Raw genomic sequence first — 27,649 nt, 5'->3', positions numbered from 1 at the left:
AGTCACACAGCAATTCAGTAGCAGAGCTATAAATTCAGTTCAGGAACCTTGACTTCCAATCTCTCATGCTAACCACTTCAACAGATTTCAGATTAAGTGAAATTAAATATATTATATATTGCACATGGTACACCTATCTATTTAGATGACAGAGAGACATAAATGACTAAAATAAAATCAAATAAATGCTTAACTTAGAAATAAGGATGGCTGTGGATTGGGAGATGGCCAGCCTAATTCTTATATTAGGAGATGTACAAAGGTTTCTTGACACTATCCAGCCATACAATGACATTCAAAGGTATACTGTTAACCAGAGGAACAATTGTAAATCACAGTAATGGGCTTCTTTGAAAATATCTCACAATAAATCCATTGGGTAAACTAGGATTTCTAAGTAATAAATACTACTTTATTAAAATGGAGATCTCAATACTTTTTCATAATAAAAATAACAAATAAATCAGTAAATGGTGCTGTTTTCAATCTGAGTCAGCGTATGACTAGACAAGAACTGTGCTCCCTGCAGGAAGGTATATCAGATGTATTTGTCCAATCTGAACGTGGTGATTTAATAGAAATTAGAGATGGGCTCATATTGTAAAGTTCAAAATCAATCTAACCTGACTCAGAGCTCACAGGTGCTTAGGAGAACAACACTGATCATTCTGTAATGATACAAAACCTACCTCCCTAGCCCAAAAGGTCTCAGAAAAAGGGAATATCTTTTTTATTACTTATCTCTACAGTGCCTATAAGAACAGGGTTCTTTGCAGAGGTTCTTAGGTACTACCATAATAGAAATACATAATAATGGTGATAGCATGACCCCAGGAAAACTCTATAATGGGGAGCCTTACAGGGATTTCCTCCTCCACTCCTGCAAGTATTTCCGTGGGAAGGTGATCTGGGTTTGGGATATTATACAAATATCAGTGTTACTTTGTGATTGAGAAGGAAGCTGCCTTTTATCTGACAGATATTTTTGGCTTTCTTTTTTGTTTTAATCCCCAGGTCTTTCATTTTGACTGCTGTTTGGTGACACTGGTTTAGGTAGCACTTAGAGTATTGTTTTGCGAGTGAAGAAACAGGTCTGTATTCTAGAAGAAACTTTCATTTCCCCTTTCTCTTTCCTTTTGTTCACAGCAGGACCCTTAATCCCCTTGGTGCTATACATCCAGGCTTGATTCTGCTCTCACTGAATTCAATGGGAGTTTTGCCAGTGATTTCAAAAGGAGCAGGACTAGGCACTCACCACACCTTGTGCTTCCTAGCATGGAGAGGTGTCTATTAGCAAGGGAAACTGTAAGCCTTCCCTAGAAACAAATATGTTGTGAAATTTCCTAAGACGGAAATCTACTTTAAGTCAGAAAAGAACTCTCCCTTTCATTGCAAGGTTATGCTTGGTATTGCTGACTATATAGTCCCATAAGGCTCTGTTTGATTCTTGCAGTATGGCTCTGACAAGATGGTTGCCCATCTTGGACTTCTTGGACTATATGATTTCAGCATATGTAAGAGATACTCCCTACACTTTAGATTCCAAATAAATCCGTTATTTTGCTGAGATTTATACTGAATTTTCAAACTGGATGCTACTGTAGCTTAAAGCTTTTTAGTACTAATTCTATTATAATGGCTTAGGGCCTGATTTTCTGAGATGCTGAGCACCAGCAATACAAATTAAAATCCGTGTGAGCTGCTGCAGGTGATCAACTCCTCTGAAAATCAGGCCCATTAAGTGTCAAGTTGTGTACTCAAAAAATTGAGGCATCCAAAATCAGAGGCCTCTTTTAGAAATTTGGGCCTGACTTGCCCACAGTCACACCATGGGTCAGTGGCAGAACCAAGATCCTCTGACTTCTAGTCTTGTGCCTTAACCATAAGAGCATCCTTCCCCTCTACAATGTGCACTCTTTTTCTATCATGTTTTCCACTTCTAACATAACAGTTTTTCTGTGCTCCTCGTGTCTGCTCTGGACAGCTTATTTAGGTTAAGAATAGCAAACCTTAAAATCTAAAGATCTTTTACGAAGTGTATGCCCCATATACTGTGACATGAAAGTGCAAGATTAATTGCTATTCAGAATGATAGCCTTTTACCCATTTTTTTTAATCAACTGGAGCTCACTGAGTTAGTGGAGAATCTCCATACTTTAACCCTATTAATGCCAAATGCAAAACTCTTAAGTGATAAGGTTTAAATTTTCAAAAGTGTTAAGTCTGAGTCCCTCAATTTCGGAGTCTAACTTAAGGTACTTAAAACCTGACTTTCAGAGGTCCTGAGCAATTGTAGCTCCAGCTGAAATTAATGAGAACTGCTCGTGTGCAACTCCTTTGACAGTCAGACCAAGGTGTCTCAAATTGGACACCTAAAATATGTGGCCACTTTTGAAAATGTAACCTTTAATGTCTAAATTGGACACCTAAACTTAGATGTCACTTTTGAAAATGTGGGCTTTAACCTTTCTGTGCTTTGATTTGCACACCTCTAAAATGGGTTGTATAATCATAGAATCATAGAAGATGAGGGTTGGAAAAGACCTCAGGAGGTCATCTAGTCCAACTCAAAGCAGGACCAACACCAACTAAATCATCCCAGCCAAGGCTTTGTCAAGCCGGACCTTAAAAACCTCTAAGGATGGAGATTCCACCAGCTCCCAAGGTAACCCATTCCAGTGCTTCACCACCCTCCTAGTGAAATAGTGTTTCCTAATATCCAACCTAAACCTCCCCCACAGCAACTTGAGACCATTGCTCCTTGTTCTGTCATCTGCCACCACTGAGAACAGCCAAGCTCCATCCTCTTTGGAACCCCCCTTCAGGTAGTTGAAGGCTGCTATCAAATCCCCCCTCACTCTTCCCTTTTGCAGACTAAACAAGCCCAGTTCCCTCAGCCTCTCCTCATAAGTCATGTGCCCCTGCCCCCTGATCATTTTTGTTGCCCTCCGCTGCACTCTCTCCAATTTGTCCACATCCTTTCTGTAGTGGCAGGCCCAAAACTGGATGCAATACTCCAGATGTGGCCTCACCAGTGCCAAATAGAGGGGAATAATCACTTCCCTCGATCTGCTGGCAATGCTCCTACTAATGCAGCCCAATATGCCGTTAGCCTTCTTGGCAACAAGGGCACACTGCTGACTCATATCCAGCTTCTCATCCACTGTAATCCGCAGGTCCTTTTCTGCTGAACTGCTGCTTAGTACTTCTCTATCTCAGAGGCTTAAGAGCCTGATCCTGCAAAGTGCTAGGTGGTCACAATTCCTACTGAAGAGTTCATGGGAGGTTTGTGTGCTCAGCACCTCACAGGAGGTGCTTAGCTCTTTGCAGAAATGGGCCCTTAGTTATTAAATACAAGTTTAACTCTAATACTAAATAATGTATAATACAGTATTATATTCCAAGAAAAATAAAAAAGCTGTGCAGTTAACACTCTATTGCCCAACTGATAATGATGTTAAAGAAGCATTTTTAAAGCTCTGTGTTGTGCAGTGAAATACACTATTTTCTCATGCTAAAGTTAGCATCTGTACAATGGAACCATCTCTATCATTTATATGAATATAATTTCATTTTAAATTTCACTGATATTGGAAAACATATTAATTGTTTTATGCTGCTGCAGTCCCAAAGCCATTACTTCAGATATATCTATTATTTTGAATGGTACATCATGTGTTTGAATAGAAGCTCATATCTGTGTGCTTTCCCTTGACATTCTGCATGACCATAGGGAGGTAAGGTGGTTAAGGGATCTACAGGAAAATAGTAGATTATTTATTCTTCCTGAAAAATACTAACATTGACATAGAAAAAGAATAATAAATTTACATCTGTAAAGCATTTGACAAAGTTATTTATGTAGATTAGAGTTTCACATTCTGAAGTAATAAATTAGGTACTCCTTGGCTTCACCATAACATCTTTTGGCTCAATGTATCCAAAGCTGATATCCTTGTACTCAATGAGAAGAGCCTTCACCCAAAAATCACATAATCTCTCTCTATCTGTTTGATGACTAATATTCACCCTTGCTCCTCCATATCTCCCAGATCTGTAAATCTTCTTCTCATTGTGGATCTGTACCTGGTGCTATCTTGATTATTCCTATGCAAAAAATTTGTTTATATCCTCATCTCTCATTTTGACTGCTGTACCTTCTTCTGTACTCCCCAAAATATATTTGCAACATTTCAATGTGCTCAAATTATAGATGATCGTTTCTTCACCTATAACAGAAAACAAGTATGTATTACCCAATTCCTATCAAATTCTATAGTTACAGATGCTGAGATAATCAACTCTCATGTTTCAGGGTGTCAACTGATCTCTCCAATGGTAAACAATCCACAACACCAAATGTACAATAGTTTTGGGGCATTGTGAAAAGGTTTTTCTTTTTCTGAAGAGTCAGGTACAAGTCACTCTTGGAGGCAGTATAGAGCGCTAGATGGGCCAATGAGCAAATCCATAAATAGTGAGGCATATCATGTGGTAAAGAGATTTCCAAGTTTGAGGATGATACAACAACTTGCATTTGACAGAAATCGGATGTTGAAAGATATCTGCCAGTTTGGCAGGAAAAGAGTAGGTATGTGCATATGTGTCCATGTCTGTGTTAAAGAGAGAGCTAGAGCAAGTGAGACTTACTTTACAGTTAACAATACAATATTGTTATATAGTGTATAACCATACAATCTAATCAAAATGATCACAGAAGTCATAGTAATCTGGATAGTATGGACGAAGTTGTGATTTATGGTTAAGTTTATCTCAAAATCTCAGATGAGATTTACACAAGTTGCACCCTGGACAAAACAGACTTTGTTAAATTAAACCACAGAATTTTACATTACTTCATCCAAGAAACAGGGAAGAAAGAGACACGAAATTTTTTTGCCAGATGCCCAGTCCAGTTTTGCAGATCCAATAAGTTTGAATATTTCTGATAAGCTTTGGATAAGTTTGCACACTCTGGTGGATGTTTGCACCATACTTCAGCTACTGATATATTTGGAGGCATTTATACATGTGAGTTGTCCTCAATATTATTCAGTTAGTACTAGATTTTGTATGGCAGAATTAGAGCCTTTATGGTGAAAAAGAAAAAGCTGGTCCAAAAAGTCGAACATTTCATTTTCTGCCACTCCAGGCGGCTAAGATGTAACAGAGACATTTTCCCAAGTAAATTCAGGTCAGAGTATGCTTCAGAGGGGTTGTCACTGAATTAGAGAAGCAGTAATTATTTTCTCATGTATTTGTGGCCAAAAGTGCCTCAGGCACTCAACATAGGTTCTGCAACACTCATCCAAATCTGACCCAGAGCATACAATATAGGGTCCGTACCTCTCGAGGCAGTGAACTGAGCCTTTTTGGATAGTCTGGGTAGTATCCTGGGGCTTTCACACATCCTTTAATTCCTGGATTATTTTTTTCTCCTTAAAGGTCCCCTTCTGCTGCCCTTTCGTTTGCTGTTAAATGGCTCATCTCTACTGGGAAGATTATTCACAGTTAATCAGCTCATCTATTCTGAGACAGTGACAATGCTGGTCTATGAATATGCTAGCAGGCATTGCTGTACCAGTTGTGTTGTGTGGTTAAACCCTTCCCTTTCCTGAGGGGCTCCACTGTATCCACTGCACCACAAACATAATACAATTACCACCAAACTAGTGTGCTGGCTATAGACACTAATGCTGTCAACAGAATTAGAGAAAATGCAATTTGTGTTATTTAATGAGCAGCTTGTTTACATAAATAAACCAGGTGAGGTGAAAAAAGTGATGCTCTACAGTATGGAACACAAGTGAATATTAGGCATATGGAGAGAAAATATTTCCGCACTTCTGTTTTTTCATAATCTTTTGGGTTGCCTTGTGTCCTCTCATTGTCTTTTGGACAGGCACTAGTCCTGCTCTGGGCCGAGTTAGATGACATGGTGGTCAAAATGCTAGCAGCTGGTCTACATTGGGACTTTTTCTGTTGCTACCACTGTGGGGGATTTTAAAGAAAAGCTCAATGCAGACACAGCCAACGTAAGGGCTCAATTAGTATCTTCCTGAAGTGTTGCTAACAAAGTGAGTCAACAGAAGAAGTCAGCCACACTCTTGCATACATCCATAACAGAATCATTCTTTATACAAATAAAACAAAGTTCATTCTTCCTGGCAAATATTTTGAGTTGCCACTCCCTATTTGTGACCCTTTTTTGTTATGTTGCTTATTTAAATATTGAAACATGATCTCTCTACTTGCAATTCACATGTCAGAACTATGTTTACAATCAGAACCTACTTAAACCTGAAATCATTCTATCCATTTTAGACTGATTATTTTATACATTTAAATTGTGTGTGTGGCTCTGTCTGTTCCTTTCCTTCTACTGCATACTCAAAAACTAGTTTATAACATTGTGCTTTCTTTCCTTGACTTCAGAGGCAAAGCGTCTATTGACCTGGTATTTGCATTACAGTATATGATACTACTTTCCCCTTCCCATAATCCCATGTAGTGTAAAGAAATCACCAGATGTACAATTTATTAGTGATGGCCTGATGGACATTATAGTAGGGAGCCAGCTCTGCTACAGTTAAAATTAAGACCAATTTTCTGTTTAAAGCCTGATTCTAAGGTCACGTCTACACTACAATCTGTGAACAACACAGGTTATGTCAGCATAAAGCTGTTGCTATTAGTATATTGCTCATGCAATATACTATGTGCACATTTGTCTGCTTGCATCCGTGCTTCGTGTACTTACCAGGAGTGCTTGTGTCACTCTTTGGCGCAATGCCTTTTGGGGGATTTTTGTAATATGCTGTGAGGTAGAAATGAGTCATATTCTGGAAGCTAGGGGTCAAGTTTCCATCATAGTACTTTTTCCATCCCATAATGCCATTCCTATCTCACAATTTTTTAAAAATTGCCCTTTTTTTAAATCTCATAAACCTGTGCAGCACTTCTTCCTGTCTGCCTTCTCTGACAGAAGCATGGAGCATGCACAGTTCTGCACTATTGTCATGAACATTGCAAACACAGGATGAATGATTCTCCAGGATTTGTAGAGCTGCAGGAAGCACTGCAACAACATGGGACATGACAATTTCTTTGAGGACAGATTGCCAAGGGACATAATGAAAACCAATTCAAGGTTGTGTCGCTGGTGTTCACAGAGCAGCTGCAGATAGTGGAGTGCCTCTTCTGGGCCTAAGAAACAAACACTGACTGGTGGGATTGCGTCGTAATGCAGGTTTGGGATGATAAACAGCATCTGCAGAACTTTCGGATGTCAAAAGCCACATTCTTGGATCGATGTGCTGAGCTCACGCCAGCCCTTAAATGCATAGGAACCAGAATGAGAGCTGCACTGATAGCAGAGGAGTGGTGGTTACACTGTGGACACTTGCAACATCATCTTTGGAATTATAAAATCCACAGTGGCAGCTGTTGTCATGCAAGTGTGCAGGGCCATTAATTGTATCCTGCTAAGCAGGACTGTGACTCTAGGCAATGTGCAGGACATGATGGGTGGATTTGCAGCTATGGAGTTCCCAAACTGCAATGGGCAATAATTTGGCATACAAATCCCTATTTTGACCCTAACCCACCTCACCACAGAGTACATAAATAGAAAGGGATATATTTCTATGGTTATGCAAGCATTGGTGGATAATGAGGGATGCTTCATAGCTATTAGTATGGGCCGGTCAAGGAAGGTGCATGACGCTCACATCTTTAACAACACAGGACTGTTCAGAAAACTGCAAGCAGGGACAGTCTTTCCTGACCAGCAAATTACCATTGGTGATGTTGAAATAACAAGAGAGTCAGTGGCGCTGGAACACTTTTTACAGTGGGGGTGCTGAAAGCCAGTGGTACCCAAACTTTTTACTTTGCAACCCACGTATCCCTGTCCGCACTCCCTCTCCCCAGATCTGGGGCCAGCACCGGGCTCTGGCTCCAGGAAGGGGGCGGACATGGATAGGGTAAGGGGGGCTGAGGCTGGGACCACAGCTGGGGCTAGGAGCAGAGCCCTGGGCGCGGGTCGTGCAGCTGGGACACCGTGTGTGGGCCAGGAGCAGAGCCCCAGGCGTGGGGCCAGCGGGACCCCAGGCGTGGGGCCAGGAGCAGAGCCCTGGGTGCGTGACCAGCGGCTGCTGGGAGGGACCCCGGGCGCAGGGGGGCGTGGGGGAACAGAGCCCTGGACGTGGGGCTGGTGGCCGTCGGGACCCTGGGTGTGTTTCTTTGATAGGTCTGCAACTGTGTCTGCACAGTCTCTCCTTTCTAGAGGTTCAAGAGATCCAATACCTTCTGTCTATTCCAGGCAGGAGCACATCTGGAGCACATAGGCAACATGGTCGGATGGGCAGTTGCAAACAACAAGAGGGAGCTGCTAGATGTGCTCCCAACCTGGACAATCAGGAAAAGGCATTTCAAAAATATGCAAGAGTTTTAAGGAGTGTGCGTGGCTTTCAGTCTCTGTGATTCCTGGGCAGTGTTAACAATTGTAACCAGAGCAGTCACTGTCGGGCACTGTGGAATAGCTGCTGAAGGATTGTTAGGGTTAACATAGGTCCTTCAGTATTTACAGTCACTCACATTATATGTTGATCACAGTTCAATGCTGTTTGGGGAGGTGGAGTTACTGCAGCCTCATAATGGGGCACATACATTGGTGGGAGGCAAATCTGAATGCAGACACATAGAATCATAGAATATCAGGGTTGGAAGGGACCTCAAGAGGTCATCTAGTCCAACCCCCTGCTCAAAGCAGGACCGGAGGCTGTCCAGAAATGTTTTGCACAGGCTAAGCAATCTTATAAGAAATTTTATAATCACAGATATTTGACCAGACACATGCATAAATAGGTTGACACAAAGGCGACTTATGTCGACCTGACTAGTTTAAACCAGGCCTAAGTGCTCTAAAATCCACAAAGTTACTCAGATTGCCTTCAAATTTTGTGTATCTCATTGAAGCACAGGGTTTGATCAGTACACCAAATTTGGGTCCATATGATGAACAAGGGGTTCCTGAGGTATAGCCCCCCCTCTCCCCCAACAGCTTTTTCTAAAGTTGACATGTTTTGGCAGTGATTTTTGTGCACAGAGAGATCAAACCAGTGCTGAGATCATCACTCCAGGGTCTCAAATGCTTGAAAGTTATTCCAGAGTGCATGCACCTACTAGCCCTTTGGGGGCAATCAAATTAAAACACTGGCAAAGAGATTTTATCTTTTCAGTTAGGTGTGCTGCAGAGCACCACTAGGGCTCACATGGCAAGAGGATTACACTGAGCCTGTACGGACAGAGGAGCCAACATGGTTTGTAGCCTTGAATATTTCATACCAGCTGGATAGCTCAAGGGGCTAAGTAGAAGTGCTTAGAACCTGACTTACCCTGCCAGGGTCAGTCTGAATTCCCACTTTGGGCAGAAATCTGGTAAGAACAGAAGGCATATTGCTAAAGTTTGTCTCCATATAGGGTTTTATTATTACCTCTATTAATTTTGGGGGAAACCACTGAACATTCTTAAGTATTTACTGTTGCCTCTCTGCTGAGAAGTAGCAGATTTCAAGGCCTTGCAGCTTGGTTTTCTCTTCTTGTTCAACCTATCCAATGATGTTATAATACTTACAAACCCAAACATCAAAAATTGTCTTTTTGACAGTGTAAATCTCTCCTCACTAGTTGTGTGCTTGCGGTTGGTCACATCTTTTTGAAATAGCTTACATTTATTTCAGTTCAGTTTCAGATTAGCACCTTTAATCTTATCAAAGATCATGTGTACATGTATCAATTCCTGCTCAAAAAAGTCTTAGCATGCATCAGGATATCATCCAGGGTATAAGACAGGGTGAGAGAGGTATGCCATACAATACCCTTCCATAAGCCTCTCAAAGGTGGCAGGGGTGTTAAACAAGCCAAAAACCATTAATTAAAGTAATCACAGTATTTCTCCAGATGCAAAAGTAGTCTTTCCCCCGTCCTTTGGATCCACTTCTACTTGCCAATACCCAGTTTTAAGATCCGTTGTGGAAAACTAAGGTATCTGCTGCTAAGAACAGTTAAGAACCCTTCTAAGTAACTTAATTCAATTTTCTATAGTCTACACAGAATATGGAACTCTGAACTTTTTCCCCTTATGTCTGAGGCCCAAGGACTGACTGAAGAATCAATTATTTATACATTCCTAATACAATCCCTCAATGGCCTGTAAAGCTCTTTGAGTGTAGAGCACCGTGCTGGAACAACTCCAGAAGAAAGTCTTGGAGTTCACCTTCAAAACTTCTCCACGCCCCGCTCCCCAACCCCTTTACAGTTTTTCAGTTTTCTTTTGTCAATATTTACTAGATGCAGTGGCTTGTATTTTGTGGTTCCCTTTTTACCATTTTTGTTCATACAAAACACTCAACGTGCTTATAGTTCTCACTATCAACCTTTTGCTCCTCTCATTGGATCTGTGTAGTAGCTTTTCTCCCTAGGTCTCTGCTCTCCTCCTCAGGCAGTTTTCACCTGTCTCTCTTTGACTCTGTTGTCAGGCTACTCTGATCTACTCCTCATGATTTCCTTCAAAGGCCTCTCCCTCTAAGGCCCCAGCATGCTTTTTTAAGCCTAATTGTGGGTCAAGTGATCAATCACAAATGCACTGGCCTCTTCCCTCTTAAAGGGTCAGTGCTATCCTATGACAACACCTTTCCTGGAATTTATTACATAGTTATTAGCCATTATGACCCCATCCATTATCTCAGTTGCCCAGACCTCTTGTTCCAGGTCTTGAGGTCCAATTTTTAAACCTAATTTTCCCCATTTTTTGGATGAGTGCATGTTCTTCAGTCATTGTCTCCATTTAAGACCAATATGGCTGTTTATTCAGGGTCTTCTAGCATTTTTAGTATATCTAGTTTAATAACTGTTACATTTGAGCCAGTGTCCACAATTCCTGAACATTGCACATTTTCTATTACTCTCTTCAATAGTCCTATACTTATTACTGTTATTCAACTGACCAGATCTAAAAAAAAGCAAAAAACAACCCCCCCTCCAAAAAAACCAAACTTGTGAGGCTACACCTTGTATCACCAACCTTTGCCCCTTCAGCTTGGTGTCAGCCCGTTTTCCCAAACTGGGTGAGGAACTTCCCTTACAAATTTATGACACTCTGTCCTGGCTTGCATTTATAATACTCCTTTTTGGGAGCAAATCTTTTTCACAGTACCAGCATTTATGAACATTATTTCCTTTATTTTTTGTTATTGTCAATCTCTGTTAACAATTTTTATAAGGGCTTGTCTATACACAAAAGTTGTATCTGTTTACCTATACTGGTATAGCTCACTAGTATAGTTCTGGTATAGTTAAAGCAGTACAAATCCCCCTGGTGTGTATGCAGTCATATACAAGTTCCTTATGCCAGCATATCTATTCTTGTACAGGAAGGGGTATAACTAAGGCCTTGGCTACACTTACCGGCAAGTTCGACGGCTGGAAATCGAACTTCTGGGTTCGACTTATCGCGTCTAGTCTGGACGCGATAAGTCGAACCCGGAAGTGCTCGCCGTCGACTGCGGTACTCCAGCTCGCCGAGAGGAGTACCGCGGAGTCGACGGGGGAGCCTGCCTGCCGAGTGTGGACCAAGGTAAGTTTCAACTAATTCGAAATAAGGTACTTCGAACTTCAGCTACGTTATTCACGTAGCTGAAGTTGCGTACCTTAGTTCGAATTAGGGGGGGTAGTGTAGACCAAGCCTAAGTCAGTATAAGTTACCTTTATACCAGTATGACTGTGTCCACACTAGAGCCTTTATCAGTATAATGATTTCAGTAAAAAAATCACAATCCTAACTGAAATAGTTATTCTGGTAAAACTTTCAAGTGTAAAGCAGGCCTAATTGTTCAAAATGTCATGACTCAAATTAAAATCCTCTTTTTCATCATGCATGTTAAATACAGATTTGTACTTACAGGGCTCATGTCAGAGAGGTTCTGTCATTCTCACTAGCAACTGCTTTCTTTTCTGCTTGGCCGTTGCTTGGAAGGACTTCAGTGCTGTAGCAAGTATCACCACTAAACAGTGTCCTTGGTTTCCTTTTGGTGATCTTAATTAGCAAGAGCATGTCAAGTTAAGCATCAATAAAATGGGCCATTTCCAGTTTGTCCCCCAGTAGTATTTGGCTTTGCCAGACAACAATCTCATATGGCCCTCTGCCAGTTAAGGTGGGATCTCTTCTTCCCTCCTCAGTCCTGGCCAGATTAGGTTGATGGCTGGCTCCAAATTGCTTCTGACAGCTCTTGATAACTCAGTCCTTTTCTGGAGCATCATCAGATCTGGTGCACTCAAGTTAGCTATTAAAAACACCCCTCTCTTCATTTCCCCCTTCATTTATTTGAGATATGATGTTAAAGTTAGACCAATAAGCCTCCCACGAAGTTTTCCCTTCAATGGTCACTATTGTATTTTTTGTGTTGACTTTTGTATTACCTGAACTGGGACTGTCTGATCCTTCCTAGCTGGGCTACCTTGGTGTACAAATGGGGTTGAAAAGTTTGTAAATGTCCTATATTGGACAAGTGCTCTGGCTCGCGTGATTCCTCATCCCAGCAGCTGGTTTCCACAATGGTCTGCAACCCTTGGAGTTTCTTCTCTAGCTAATTTTAGCTCTTTAATTCCTTGCTGCAGCTCATCTCTTACTCTAGCAAGTTCCAAGTTGGCCAGAGCTTTCTGGGTATTTCCCATTATCATGGAAATGTATTTAGTCCACAGTAATCAAGTTGCCCATCACTTCTTTTATCCTGTTTGCCATTTTGACTGGGCATGCTGTAGATGGGTTTCAAAATCTGTCCAGACCCTTTGTAATTTTTGATCCAGCAGAATGGATCTCATCTCTGCCTTCACTTCCTTCTAAAAAACCTCCAGATCCTATTTTATTTTCTTCCTCAGGTCTTGTTATTCCTTCTGGCCTGCTTATATTGCCTCTTGGACAGCTTTGATTTCTGCAACTTCCTCTGCAATTTTTTGCATTTTGGTTCAACAGGAATCCCTGCTCACAATTTCTTTCTCCTTGGAAACGCTATCCTGTTTCCAAAACCAGTGTTGCTTCTTGGGATAGGTTTTTCCAGTCCCTGTACTTGGGGGGTATTTTGTATCTATTGGAGGCTGGGGGAATTCATCAATCCTTATTTATGAGATGATGAGTCTGTTTTGAGAGGAAGATTCAATCCCTATATATGGGAAGTACAGTCTACTGGGGAGGGCCAAGCCCCTATTTACGGGACAGGTCCTGGCCCTCATTTACAGGGTCTTTAAGATGGGGATCTCAGCCCCTATTTATGTTGTGTTATGGAGGGACTCAACCGCATTTACAAGACATTTGTGGGCCTGACTCCTTTTTGTGGGGTATTTCAGGGAGTGTTCGGGTCCCGTTTACAGGCTGTTTGGGGGTCCCAGCCAATGTTTACAAGGTGTGCTAGAAGAGGAACCCAGCTTCTGTTTATGGGATGCTCTAGGGCAGTGTTTCTCAAAGACTGGTCTGTGAACCTGATCCAGTCCCTGAGATTTCCCTGGCAACAGTTTAGGAAGGCTGCAAGCCAGTCCCTGGTATCACAAAGGTTGAGAAACTGCTCTAGGGGAGGGTCTCTGCCTGGAGCCGAGAGGAGGTGGTGGTGGTGGTCCTGACCCCGTCTATGGAGTATGGGGAAGTAGGTCCGGTTATGAGGTGTCTTGCAGGGAGTATCCCGGTCCCTCTTTCTGAGTGTCTTTGGCAGGACGCTCTGAGGGGGCCGCCCCCTGTTTAAGTGTATGGGGCGGGGGGTCAGGTTCCTCTTTCCCCTCAGGAAACGTTGAATGCGGTTGAACGATGTGCACGCGCTTGCTCTGCGTTGCTATGACAACCCAGGCGCGGCGGCGAGCCAGGAAGTCAAGTCCTCGCGCTGCCCCTTCGGGCCGGGCCGAGGCCGTACTACAGCTCCCAGCAGCCTTTGCGCCGCGCTGTGACTCTGCCTGGGCGACCCTGGCGCTGGCTGGGATGGAGTGAGTCTGAGGGGCAGGCGGAGGAGAGAGCACAGCCCACCGAGCCCCTCCACCCCCGCCCCGGGCCCATGCGGCCCCCCAGAGACCATGGGATCCAGGATCAAGTGAGTGCCCGGGAGAGCCCCTCAGCCCAGCTGCTGGGTCTCCCAAGGGAGGGCAGGGCAGGGGAGAATGGGGGAGCCCCTCAGCCCAGCCTACAGGCCCCAGGAGAGGGGAGAGGAGGGCAAAGGGGGGAAGCCTCCTTGCGCAGCTCGCAGGCCCGAGGGGAGGGCAGGGCAAAGGGGGGAAGCCCCCCTGCTCCGCCTGCAGGCCCCCGGGGAGGGGAGCTTCCTCCATCCCCAACATCCGCTTTGTCACCTGCCTGAAGGATGGCCCCCTCCCTGCCGGGCTCACAATGGTGGGTGTGTAGGGCCGGACACTGAGGACGGTGTCCCTTGTGTGCATCATTGGGGGAGAAATCTGTCTGTTTGCAGGCCTGGGGGACAGGGCTGTCTGAGGTGGGGATGCCCTCAGGGGGCAACCCTCGCTGTTCAGGTGCTAGGGATGAAGGGGGTAGCTGGTGATAAGAGGCCTCTATCTTCCCTGTTTAGGATGGGTGTCTCTAGTCAAGGCTAGAGGGAAGGATTGAACCTTCAGCCAGCAGGCGTAGAAAATGAGGAGTGAATATGGATGGGGGGGGGGGCTTTAAGAGAAGGGGGGATAGAGGTTGTGGGGAGTACTGGGTTGAAACTGCTGCTATCGCCCCTCCGCATACAGCAGATTCCATTAAGATGGGGGCCCTGCCAGAGGTGCTAGCTGGGTAAGCCTTACTTTCATATTCAGGGCTGTCAGATTAAAACAACTAAGAACGTGAATAAATTGAGATTTTTAGAAAAGCTAAGATCATAAATGTCTGAGAAGCAGATTTGTGCATGAGAAACCTGTTCTCATCCAGAGGGTGCTGACATGTTTGTGTACAATAATATTGGTGAATGGGGCTGATCAGGTGGCTCTGCTCTTACTTTACAGAGCACTCTGGGTGATTGCTGTTCCTCTCTCAGGGCACTTTCCTGTTCGGTTGCTTAGAGTTCTAATTTGTCACCCCTCTTGTTTAGCATGTGCAAACATCAGGTAGCAGCTACAAACTGGTCAGCTGTTTTTGATCTATGGACAGCTAGGAGGTTGTGCCCATTCTTGTGACTACATATTGTAATTTTCATCCGTGTCTCTGTCACCTCAAGATTAGGTACTGCAATACGTTCTACATAGGATTGCATGTTAAATCTATTCAGAAACTTCAGCTGGTACAGAGTTTGGTGACACGCTTAAATGATGTTTCCTTCTGCATGCATATGGAACCTGTGCTCTACAAGCCTCTCTGACTGCCCATTGATTTCTGGGTTGATTTTAAGATTTTGTTTTTGATTTATAATGGGTTAGCACCTACTTGTCTAAAGGAAATATTGTTGGATTTGTAGTAAGCACAGGTGTCTGAAGTGCAACCCCACTGATATGAGAGAAGGGTGGGTAACAGCGCATTCTGTTAAGACCCCATGGCCTTTGGGACTCTCAAACTTGAGTTGTTGCTTTCCCACTTGGTCTGTCAGTCTTCAAGGTGTGCTGCAAGGCCCACTTCTCCCTCATCCATAAGGAGATGTAGGTGAGGGGTAGGGTTGGGTATTGATGGTATAATACTCTCGGGAAATTTTCTGGGGAGGTTAATATTTAGCTAATGTTGTTGCTGGATGAATTGATTTGATGTTGGGGTAATTGAGAGGTCTCTTTTTTACTGTATTTTACAAAAATTGTCAAGGGTGCCCAAATAAAATAAGGACAAACTTTAAAAATGGTCTTAAAATGAATGCAGAATGAAGGAATCTCCATCCAAATGCGTGAGATAGGTCTGCTTGCTTCATAGCCCGCTGTAAGTCACCCCAAGATTTTCTGTTAAACATACTCTCTGAAGTAGCTTTCACCTTTTGCATTGCTAGAGAAAATAAAACTTGTTAATCAGCCAACATGGATTTTTGTTTCTGCAGTTTTGCAAGTCCTCTTTTTGTTTAGGTTCCCACATATTTATTACCAGTTCTCTGCAGAAAAATGAAAAAATTGAATTAAGACATGAAACCCATATTAAATCTCTTTGAAGAAGTGATAGCACATTTGAAATTATTATACATAATTTCATCAAATAACTTCATGGTTCGATTCACTTTGGTTAATTTAACTAGCAGTTAAATTTTTTGAAAAATGTTAACTTTAAGTTAATTGAAGTACTTACAAATTGCTACCATCCTTCAAAAGTGTTCAGCTTCTTTTTTTGAAAATCTAAAGTAGTCCCAACTCCTACCTCAATTTCTTTTTCTTCTCTTTCCCTGCCCATTTCCTCCCCACCCCCATCTCCTTCCCAGTAGATCTTTCCTCACAAAGGAAAACAGATTAGTTGTTTATTAAATTAGTGGGAATGTTTGCAGACAATTTTCAATGGGTGTCTTATTTTTTTGAAACGCAAAATTTCGCTGTCAGGATCTCTGTTTTGTTTGAGTTGTGAGCATCTCTTTTAAAAAGCATTTTATGTGTCAGGAGGATGTAATTGAAGATACTTTTCCTGCAAGGAAACAGCTAGTGATGTACTCATTTCTTTTCTAGGATCTGAAATTAACTAAACAAAGAAGAAAATTAATTGATTGTGTCAGATGGCAGTTTTGGATTTCCTGCCCACATGTGCAATATTGCTTTAGGAAAATGGTGAAGATTTTTAGGCTTTGGTTTGGATAGTTCTTGATTGTGAAGTGCGAAAGTTTGTAAAGTAGTTCTTTTGTGTTTACTACCAGTTAGACATTAAAACTTGTATGTTCAGACTTATAGTGCTAAATAATTGGCTTTCTATATAAAGTTCAATAGAAAGTGTGGGATTTAGGTGAAAGAGGAGCATATTAAATATAGCTAGAGTAATGATGTGTTGTACTTGAACAACACAGGAGCAGACAGTTTGCATGAAATATTGTGTAATTTTTGTGTAACCGGTGGATAGAGTAAGGAGGAATGTAGAGGAGATCAATAAATGTTCAATTGGCTGTAAGTTAGCAGGAATGTTGTTCAGCAAGAAACAGAATTGGTTCCCGAACCATGCAGAAACAAGGCATTTAGGAAACAGTTACTTTACTAAATAAAATAAACTTGCACTAGAGTTATTTTTTGTCTGACCTGAAAATTCCAGGACATAAAGTTGGTAGAGAGGCTAGAAGCAATAGGAAGTAATATGAGACACTGTCGGTGGGCAGATGCAAAATGTTCTACAATGGCAAAAGGCAGTGCTGAGTGAGATGAAAGACTAAAAGAGAAACTGAAGTCTAACTAGTTCCATGTCCTGTTGATATCCCTCAAAATATGTATGCAGGTAAGAGAACCTTTTTAAAGAGAATCAGTTCAGGGGTTTTAAGTGCTTTGACCTTGACCCGGATACTAAATTGCAGAATCACCATGGTAGGTGGCCTCTTAGTAAGCAGCTTTCTTTTACATCAGGGGTTCTCAAACTGGGGGTTGTGAGCTGCCAGCCTCCACCCAAACCCCGCTTTGCCTCCAGCATTTATAATGATGTTAAATATATTAAAAAGTGTTTTTAATTTATAAGGGGGTCGCACTCAGAGGCTTGCTGTGTGAAAGGGGTCATCAGTACAAAAGTTTGAGAACCACTGTTTTACATGTTGATGGGAACCAATGACGTGGACTGTTATGAATGTAGAGATTGGAGGTTTACATTGTTAATTCAAATAAAAATTTGTGATAAAGTACAGTAGTGTATCATGATATTTGAAACATGATGTCCTGATGCAGTTGTTACTTTTCAGCATAAATGATTGAACTGTAAAGAGGGTGACTTGATGAACATTTGGAGAAAATTAATTGGAATCAATTGTTGTCCAAATATGTCCTCTAGAAAAGTAACTTATGTGCAACAGGATACAATAATGGCAATTAACTGTGAAAGTGCCAACCACTAATGCCTTCAGAAGTAAAAACACGGGAGAGGGTGTGATAAATGGAATTAAGCTGAATTAGACTTTTTGTGAAAACTGGCCTTAAATAACTCAGAACATTTAATTTAACAGTCAAAGATTCTTAATGCTTTGCTTTAGAACTATTTTTGGTTATCAAGAATTTTAGAAGTTAGTGAAATTGCTTAAAATGGATTTTAGTGGATCTTGAAGCCAAAATTTGTTACCTGAGTGAGTGTCATAGATAGGAATGCTAATTAAAAATGAAAATGCAGTGGTGTACTACAAGTAAACAGTCAATAATTTGTGTGCACCTCTGGTCATGTGGCACTAAGAAGACAATTATTAATAATAGTATTTGGCACTTACATAGCTCTTGTCATCAGTATTAACTTATCTTCATGACCCCTTGGTTTAGGTAACTAAGTACTATTCCTATTTGACAGAAGGGGCAACTGAAGTGTAGAGGTTAAATGAGTTGTGGCAGGCTCCAGAGGGCGTCAGTATCAGATCTTAATAATCTTCTCTCCTTTTCAAAGTTAAAATGTTCCTTCCCAGTAAGAGCTTGGGTGCACTGAAGTTGCCATAAGGACATGTTGACTATAAGAATTTATAATAGTTGTGGAATGTTAGAGTTCTGGACTAAGAATTTTGATCATATCCTTGAATTACAATTGTTCAGTGTAATTCATGATAAAATAAATGAATTAAAGTTGATCTAAATTTTCCAGAACAAGTGATTTAATATCCATAATTGTTAGTCTAAAGATTTTTTTCTTAGTCGTCCTGGTTGTTGCAGTTTAGAATGGGTAATAAAGGCGAAGGGAATGTTACAAGTCCTTTAATATCTGGCCAAAGACACAGGAGATCAAATTTGAACACATGCTTTATCAGAGAGACAAGGTGGATGAGGTAATATCTTCTATTGGACCAATTTTTGTTGGTGAGAGAGACAAGCTCTTGAGCTTTCAGTCATTTTGTATCTGCTTTTACAAAATAAGAAAGTTATTCAATTCCTAAACCAAATATGTCATGGGAGGTGAAGCAGGAGATATAGATGTAACAACCTATTGTATTAAAAGGATATATGGAAGTGGGGGTACGGGGGATGGCTCAGATGAGATGCATCCAATGGTGCTGCAGTAAGTGATAAAAGCTGCTGAAGCATTGACAAATACTAATCCGTCTTTCTTAGTTCAGGAGAAATTTTCTGAGGACCACAATGTGGTTAGTATAATGTAATTTAAATAAAGGTCCAGAGACTTAGCAGGAAATTACACTGCAATTTGACAGTGGTTGTGGTGACAACGTGTGTGTGGAAGAGGAAGATGTAATCAAGACATTTATAAATTGGGTTGTTTTCAAACTCCCATTTACATAGGGGGGAGAAAGGTTGGTCCAAGAGGAGGAGGAGATGATGAAAAATGTAAGCGGGGCAAAACCCTATAAAGCAAGCAGTTGGCCAAACCTTTTGATATGCATGCTGTATGGTGGGGATGTCCACTGTCCAGGGGCAATATCCAGGGGACAAATCAACCTCAGGATGCAAGGATTCCCATGAGGGTCTTATCCCTGGACTTTGCTTCTGTATCAGCCTTTGAGTAGGAGGTGTCTGATAAATTTGAAGCTCCCATCCCCACCCCAGCCTCCTCTTGCTGCTGTAAGGAAGAAGGAGCTTTCTCTCTCCCCCACTCAGTCTCTTGTGTTCTGTGAGGGTGGATGGAGGGTCTCCACTACTTTACCCTTAACTAGTTGCCTGCAAGTTGCTGTGCTGAGGGTGAGATTCTTCCTTACCCTTTCCCAGCATCTGCTGTTTGAGACAGTTATAACTCCAGTGCCTCTCCTACAACTCCTAGCTTTCCTTAGTACCAGCAGTGTGAAATTGCTCAGTTTTTTGTCATTATTACTTTTGCCTTCACGGTTCCAAATAACAATGATGAAAAATGCTCATTTTTTCACTCTGTTGCAGCTTGCTTATCTGCTGACTTTGGATGGCAGCTTGATATCAGCTTGTACTCAGCTCATGTTTGGAAGAGTGCCTTCATAACTGTAAGGGCTAGAAATGTAATTTTAAAAAAGTTGAAGGCATAGGTTCTGCAGAAGCTTTTGGGAAAGAGTCCTACTTGCTACGGGCATGTGGGTTTCCCAAGCTCTGATCATAATGAAAGTGCAAAAAATTGTAATCATACATTTGTCTGTTGGCAGGGGCGAGAAGGATTTAATGCCACCAGGCAAATGGATGAGTACAATTTTTCATGGCTGTTCTATGCTTTATATGGGCTGATCCACACTAACCCCCCAGTTCGAACTAAGATACGCAACTTCAGCTACGTGAATAACGTAGCTGAAGTTGAAGTACCTTAATTCGAACTACAAAGTACTTACCGCGGGTCCACACGTGGCAAGCAGGCTCCCCCGTCGACTCCGCATACTCCTCTCGCGGAGCAGGAGTATCGGCGTCGATGGCGAGCACTTCCGGGATCGATTTATCGCGTCTAGACAAGACGCGATAAATCGATCCCAGAAGATCGATTGCTTACTGCCGAACCCGGAGGTAAGTATAGACGTACCCTATTACTTTAAAAATTTACAATTCTGTTGTTGAGATATTTAAAAATAAAATAGTTTGCTTGCTGGGTTGCAAACAACGTTGGAAGTCTTCCCTTTTGGCTGGATAGCAGTAATTGGCAAACACGGATTCTAGAGTCCTGCAGGTGTCCAACAGCAAAGCAAAAAAAGTTAATGTCAAACTCCACTGAACACAAAACAAATCAATATTTTTTTATTTCTAAAACATCTTTCATCAAGGATTTTAAAGCACCTTGCAATTATATTTACAATTATCTCATTATGGAAAGAATCAATGTAAGCTGGTACTTATGCCTATTTCATACATGGGTAAAGCATGTATTTAGACGCAAGGTGATTTGTTCAAGGTCATCACCAGTAAGTGATATGGCGAGGAGCAGAACCCGGGAGTCCTAACCTCTCAGATCCCTGCTCGTAACTAATAGACCAGTAAATATCGGAGACTATGCAGCACGAAAATAACATTACTTTTTACCTGGGCATGCACTTCAGTTTTATTTTAGATAAATATACAGTAATGAGGCATTGAATGAAGAATTACAAAGAGGAAGTATCTGCAAAATGATCAGTAGCTGCAGCAAACTGACATGAAAGGGATTTGAAAGTTGCCAAAAATCCTGTAAGCTTTCAGTCCATGTCTAGCTGCAGGAAAGAAGGCAAACTGGCTGTCTGGTTTCCTTGATCTGGAAATATACTATAAATAAATAAAAGGAGGTGGTAGTACTGATAAAATACTGGTTAGGCTTCATGCAGAGCATTTCATACAGTGGTGCAGGTCACTCTGTGCTGGAATGAATGTAGTTATTCTGAAAGGGGTTTAGTGTAAAGCAGCCTGAATGCTACCAAGTCTCAGCAGATTTTACTAATAAGGAATGTTTTACTCTCATTACTGGAGTTGTTACTCCTTTGAAAAGAGGAAAGTTATCCACATATCATTGTCATGTCCATCCTAAACTGTTGCATAGCATTGCTTTGTGCTGTAAAATCCATGTTGCATTCTATTCCAGAGGTGACTGCGTTTCAAATGATGTGTGAAAAGATTCCTATATATGTAATTTTGTAATTCGCTTTGAGACCATTAACATGAAGAGCACTAAACAAATGAGGCCTCCTAATATCATTCTAGACCAGTGGTTCCCAAACGGGGGTTCATGAAATGTTACAGGGGGTTCTTGGGGAAAAAATCCCTAATAGCAGACAGAGCTGTCCCTAGGGATCCTGGCACGGGGCCAGCAGCCCGGAGCCCCTGGACTTCCAAGACCTAAGCAGGTCAAAGCAAGCATATCTATCACACTGAGGAGATTTAAACTTCAAGACTCCTTATAAGAAATGGAGGAGGAGATTTTTTGCTGTTTTTAAAATTAAATAGGCAGCTAGTATTGTTTTTAAAATTATTATGAAGACAAGTTTAAGCTTTGTTGTAACGTGCGCTGTTTGCCTGGACTGCTCAAGACCTGAATGCTTGTGTAGGAGGAGCTCTTTGAGTTGGCTTCTTAAATACCTTCATGCTGTTTCACATCTGATACTCCTTGATGAAACCTAGGAGCCTTGTCTTATAACAGGTTTATTCAAAGTGATACAGGCTATGAAAGTGAGATCTTGGAAGAGTGTTGCCGTTTGCATAATGTAATAATACTGTAATGATTAATAATAATAGTGTGTAATAAGCATATCATAAAAATAAATTTTATATTTCCAGGATAACTGCTTTTATAATTTATACTCAGGTAAAGGAGAAAATCCCTGGAAATGTTCATTTTTAGGAGGGGGTCGCGAGACTTGACATTTTAGTGAAAGGGGTTCACAGGTTGTTAAAATTTGGGAACCACTGTTCTAGATCAGTGGTTTTCAACCTGTGGTCTGCGGATCCCTGGGGGTCCACAGACTACATATATCTAAGATTTCCAAAAGGGTCCGCACCTCCATTCGCAAATGAAAAAAGGTTGAAAACCACTGTTCTTGACAGAAAACACCAGGCAGTATAAAGGAAATGCATATATTGGTAAAAAGTTAAATTTCTATATTTCACTTGACTTTAAAGTCTGTGGCTGTACTTTCCAAGGAGCCCAAGGGAATTAGGTATCCAAATCCTGTTGAATTTCAATTGGAGTTGGATGCTTAACTGTATTAGGCTTCTTTGAAAATTCCATTTTTAGATTAAATAGACTATTTCCCAGTGTTATCTATCATGTACAAGTAGTGTCTAAGGCCACCCAGAATGGGCCCCCCATTGTGCTAGGCACTGTACAAACACAAAGTAGCAGATCGTCCTTGCCCTGAAGAATTTATTATCTAAATGGACAAGACAGTTGCAGGTTTGGAGAAGGGGTATAACACAAACAGAGTGAACAATGTGATGGCAGCAAACATCATGTTAGTTCCACATTTTTTGTTTTGCCTTTGTGGCTTTGTTTGTGTGTTTGTACTTAAGGAGGGGATAAGCTAAATGGAAAGAAAAGCGAAGAAGGATGGGGCATAGGAGAAGGGGGACAAGAGGCACGTGTGGAGTGAAGATGAACTCGAGAGGGAGGGAGAGAATTGGACCAAATAACCAATCAGCACAGGGTAGAGACAGTCCAATAAACACTGTAGGAAGTTCTCTATGGGTACATCTACACCGAAAAAACCCAACCAACCAAACAAAAAAATCCCCCAAAACAAAAACCAGTGGCAGCGAATCTCAGAGCCTGGGTCAACTGACTTGAGTTTGTGGGATCATGCTGCAGGGCTAAAAATAGTCACGTAGATATTTTGGCTTTGGCTGGAGTCTCGGCTTTGAGATCCCTGGGTCTCTGACTATGGGCTTCAGCCCAATTTGGAGTTTTTTAGCCCCATAGTGTGAGCCTGAGTCAGTTGATGCGGGGTTGGAGACTTGCTGCTGTGGGTCTCCTTATGTGGGGGTGGAGGAGGTGAGGCACCACCTGGGTCTTATTGCCCCCAGAGTAAAGGTGGTCTCTTCCCTGCACATTTTTGGGTCCAGGGGTCTGCGAGGGGAAGGTGTGGCCCTGGCTGGCTCCTTTCTGACAGGAGTCTCTCTGACTGGCTCCTCTCTGTAGTTTTTCCCCAAGGCCACATGGCCGGGAGGAGGGAAGGCATTTATGTGCTCTTGAGCTACCTGTCCTAACGTTTATTTTTATCTGTAGAAAAAATGTTATACCAGTAAGCAAACTAATAGAATTCAAAGAATGATTTTAAATAACTTCCAGAGTCCAGAAAATTTTTTATACTTTCGAAATTTCTAACTTCAGTGGGAAGAATCTCATCTGGTTTTGTTTTGCATAAATCTTCATTTGCAATTGGCATAGCTCAGATTTTTGCCTTTAAAAGGTGCATAAATACATTATTTTAAAGATAAACTTAATTTTCTCTTGGAGTGAGTTGTCTCGAGAATAGCTCCTTTCCTGCATGAAATTTCTTTTAATCAAATCTTAACGCCCATCCTTACAAAACCTATATTAACATGCTCTGATGTATTACAAGACTCCACTTTTCTAAAATATACTGCAGTACCTTCTTCAAACTGAACAATAGTCAAAGTAAATGAACCAAATGAGTTTTGTGATGCTGTGTCCTTGATATTTCTAATCATATTTATGTTCTTCCTTGCTAATTAATAGTTTTGTAATTAATCTTGGTTCTCCCAATACTTAGTACAACTATTGAAGTTCTACTGTATTCTTGATCTGGCAAACTTTCTGATTACTAAAAGCATGGATAGAGTCTGGACTCAATGAGCACCTGGCATCAGATGAATGTAGTTTTAAACAATAAGTGATGCACAGTAATGTCTGCCAAATGTGCATATAGCATGCTTACATTATATTTGGTAAGTTCCTCTGTGAACTGTGTGAAGTCTTGGAAGCACTTGTTCCCTTAATTCCACAAAAAGTTATAAAATGTTCAGCAAGTCCCAACAATGATTTCATTCTCCTGCTGAGGTGTTAGCTTGTTGAGGGTTAGAATGCACTCTTTGATACTAACTTTCTGACTTGGCAAAACTACTTTAATTTCATTGTTCACAGAAATAAATGGAGGCTTGTCATGGAATATTAAAAAGTAAAATTTAATGCTGCTTTGTCTGAACGTATCAATGTATAGTACTTATTTGCCAGCTGTGTAAAGCAATTTTTTCACCAAAAGACTTAAACATACCCCTTAAAATAGCAAAAACTCTGTTGGTATTATATTATAAAATTTCAAATATTTTTTACAGTTACAGTATAAACTTTAATTAAGGAAACATGCTAAACATAAAGGTAGGAATAAGCAAGGTAAGATAAGACTGCAGCAGTATATGTCAAAGGGGAATGAAGTATTATGATGTGAAACGGATAATGGAATCTCATACTGTTGTTCATCCTACATCCTCAGCCTATTCTGTAGCTAACAATCTTTTCATTTGGAGCATACTCTAACAGAGACCCCTAGTTGCAATAGTCATGCATTTTTTTTTTTTGGCAAATATTTATACTCCCTTGTCAGCTTTAAATTTCTCATAACTTATTAATATAGATAAAAACAGAAGGTGGCTACTAAATGGAATCAATCTGGGACTAATGCCATGTTGCATTTAAGAAAACTGAATTCTGAACAATGCTGTCAGTACCAAAAGGCACTATAAGATCGTAAATACAGTGTCCAACAGAACTGTAAATATAGCACAATTGCAGTCCATTTTTTATGCTGGTTTGGTTTTTTATTATTTTTTATTAATTTTCATAAAGAAACAAATACAAGAAAGGTAAACATTTTACAGCTTGTATATGTTACCAAATACCGCACATTTCACAGGATATTGAATAAAATTATGTGACTTTACAACTTGTCAAAGCTGCAAGACCAAACGATACAAAATCGGAAAATATTACACAGACATAACGTGCTAGAGTGGAGGTAACATACACAAATAGGCAAAAATATAGGAGAGGGTTGGGGAGCATCACAAGGGAGGGGAAAAAGAGGAGAAGTCAGGTGGAGTGGAAGTCTGTCATTATTTGAATGAAGCAATCTTTATCCAAATGTATCAAGAGATGGGGACCAATTTCTTTGATTTAATAAAATTGTTCTCTATTTTGATAAGCTATTTTTTTCTTTTGCTGGTAACTTAGACAGGTCTGAATACCATTGCTTTATTCTGGACATAAGCCCTACTCCTCCATTTTTGTAAAATCATGTACTTGATAATCCTTGGAGAACTAAAGTCTTTGTGATGGATTAAACTCAGCGTAGTAGGTACATAACCTAGGATGTAATTTTCAGCTGAGGTTTGGTTGCTGAAGCTCAGCACTGTTTTCACTCGTGTCCATCTCTCTCCATCGCTGCGTGGCTGCTGGACAGTCCCGTAGCATATGCATCAGAGTTCTTTCTTTGTTACAGTGCCAACAAACATCAGAGGACAGGGCCCCGTCTGCACAACCTCTCTGGCATCCAGTGCATTTAAAATAGAAACTTTTTCAGTATATCAGGCGTAACCTGAGATCCACAGAAGTATTTTTAACATTCCATAATGTGCTGTCATTGGGGTTCTTTTAAGGGGTGTGATAACTCCCCTTCCCATGCTTTCACAAAGAATTCCAGACCAATAGAGTTCCTCTTCATTAATGAAGCATCTTGGCCTCAAAGGACTCCAGTGGCTAGCAACATTGTACTCAGCTACCTTAAGGACAGTATGGATCCCTGAAATACGGCGTGAAGCAATGGTAATTGCCATTCGAAAGCCTCCTGATGAAGCGAGAAGCTATAGGCCAATTTCTCTACTATGTACAACCTATAAACTTCTTGAACATATCCTCCTCAAAAGAATATGCCTTTTTATTGAGCCATTAATCCCTGTTGAATAGGCAGGTTTACGGCCAAAATGTAGTTGTTGTGACCAAGTTCTGGCACTCACAACTCACATTGAGGCTGGCTATCAAAAAACCCCCTAAAGACTGGCACAGTATTTGTTGACCTGTCATCTGCGTTTGATACTGTATGGATTAAGGGCCTGATGCTGAAACTTGCTAAAATTATACCTTGCTACCAAACACTTGACCTGCTGTGGACCATGCTGAGTAACAGAGACCTGTGGGTATACCTGGGTCATGAGACCAGCTCACCCCGTATCATAAACAACAGGCTACCACAAGGCTCTGTACTTGCACCAATCTTTTAAAATATTTACATAAGTGACATACTTCCAACTAAATTAAGAAAATTTGGATATGCAGATGATCCTACCATGACAATCCACGCATCAAACCTCCATGACATTGAGAAAGCATTAACTGAGGACCTCCAAAATATGGAACATCATTTTCGGAAATGGAGGCTCAAACCAAACCCTGGAAAAAGAGTAGTAAGTGCATTTCATCTTGATAATAGGAGTGCCAAAAACACAGTGAAAGTAGCTTTCTGTGGTAAAAATGTGCAACATGATTACGCTCCAACATATCTCGGAGTGAAACTCGACCGCACCCTCTCCTTCCATGATCATCTTGAAAAGGTAGCTGCAAAGATAAAAACGAGAGCCAACATAATCCAGAAACTAGCAGGTATAACCTGGGGTGCACCAGCATCAGTGCTGCGAACATCTACAATAGCACTTGTATATTCAGTAGCTGAATATTGTGCACCAGTATGGAGCAGGTGCAGCCACACACAACTTGTGAATACCCTGTCTTGTCTAACATCGTTCCCCTGCCGATACACCAAACGCTGCAACATTCCATGAACCTCAGTGAATCCAGGAAAACAGATGCCTTCCTGTTCACCAAGATCTTGACAATACCTCTCTGCGCCCCCCACCCCAAATGTCTTAAGTCCCGCAAGCCTTTCTGGGAACTTTTGTTTAGCCTCATGCAATCAGGCTGTGTTCAGAAGGAGGCTTGGAAAGCAGATTGTGCTAAACAAGACTTAAACCTTGTGCCAGATCCAACACAGAAGGTTCCTAGGTTTGGCTTTAAGTGTCCTTCAACTAGTTCTTCCAAATTATATTTTTTCCCTTCAATTTGCAAGTCTGGGTTACCCCAGAGAGGTGTTTTGCATGATGGTGAGGATGAAATTGGTACGCCTTA

The 27,649-nt window shown here is 41.3% G+C and overlaps 1 protein-coding gene across 16 annotated transcripts in view; it reads left to right on the top strand.

Moving 5' to 3' along the window:
• The first annotated feature begins 13,887 nt into the window (after nucleotides 1–13,887).
• Nucleotides 13,888–27,649, top strand: part of DENND1A (DENN domain containing 1A) — a 357,159-nt gene continuing 343,397 nt past the window's right edge. For 11 of the 16 annotated variants that reach the window (XM_042854420.2, XM_065571994.1, XM_065571993.1 and 8 more), the window contains exon 1: nucleotides 13,890–14,132. In XM_042854420.2, coding sequence (XP_042710354.1) covers nucleotides 14,116–14,132 — 17 coding nt within the window. In that variant the 5' untranslated portion in view covers nucleotides 13,890–14,115. Of the gene's footprint in view, nucleotides 14,133–27,649 lie in introns of all 16 variants that reach the window. The other 5 variants (XM_065571997.1, XM_065571995.1, XM_008169422.4 and 2 more) reach the window with 4 other exon arrangements.

The sequence above is a fragment of the Chrysemys picta genome, chromosome 18 (assembly GCF_011386835.1).
Source record: "Chrysemys picta bellii isolate R12L10 chromosome 18, ASM1138683v2, whole genome shotgun sequence".
Lineage (NCBI taxonomy): Eukaryota > Metazoa > Chordata > Testudines > Emydidae > Chrysemys > Chrysemys picta.
Note: the sequence above shows the minus strand (reverse complement) of the source record. Positions and strands in the feature narration are given on the sequence as shown.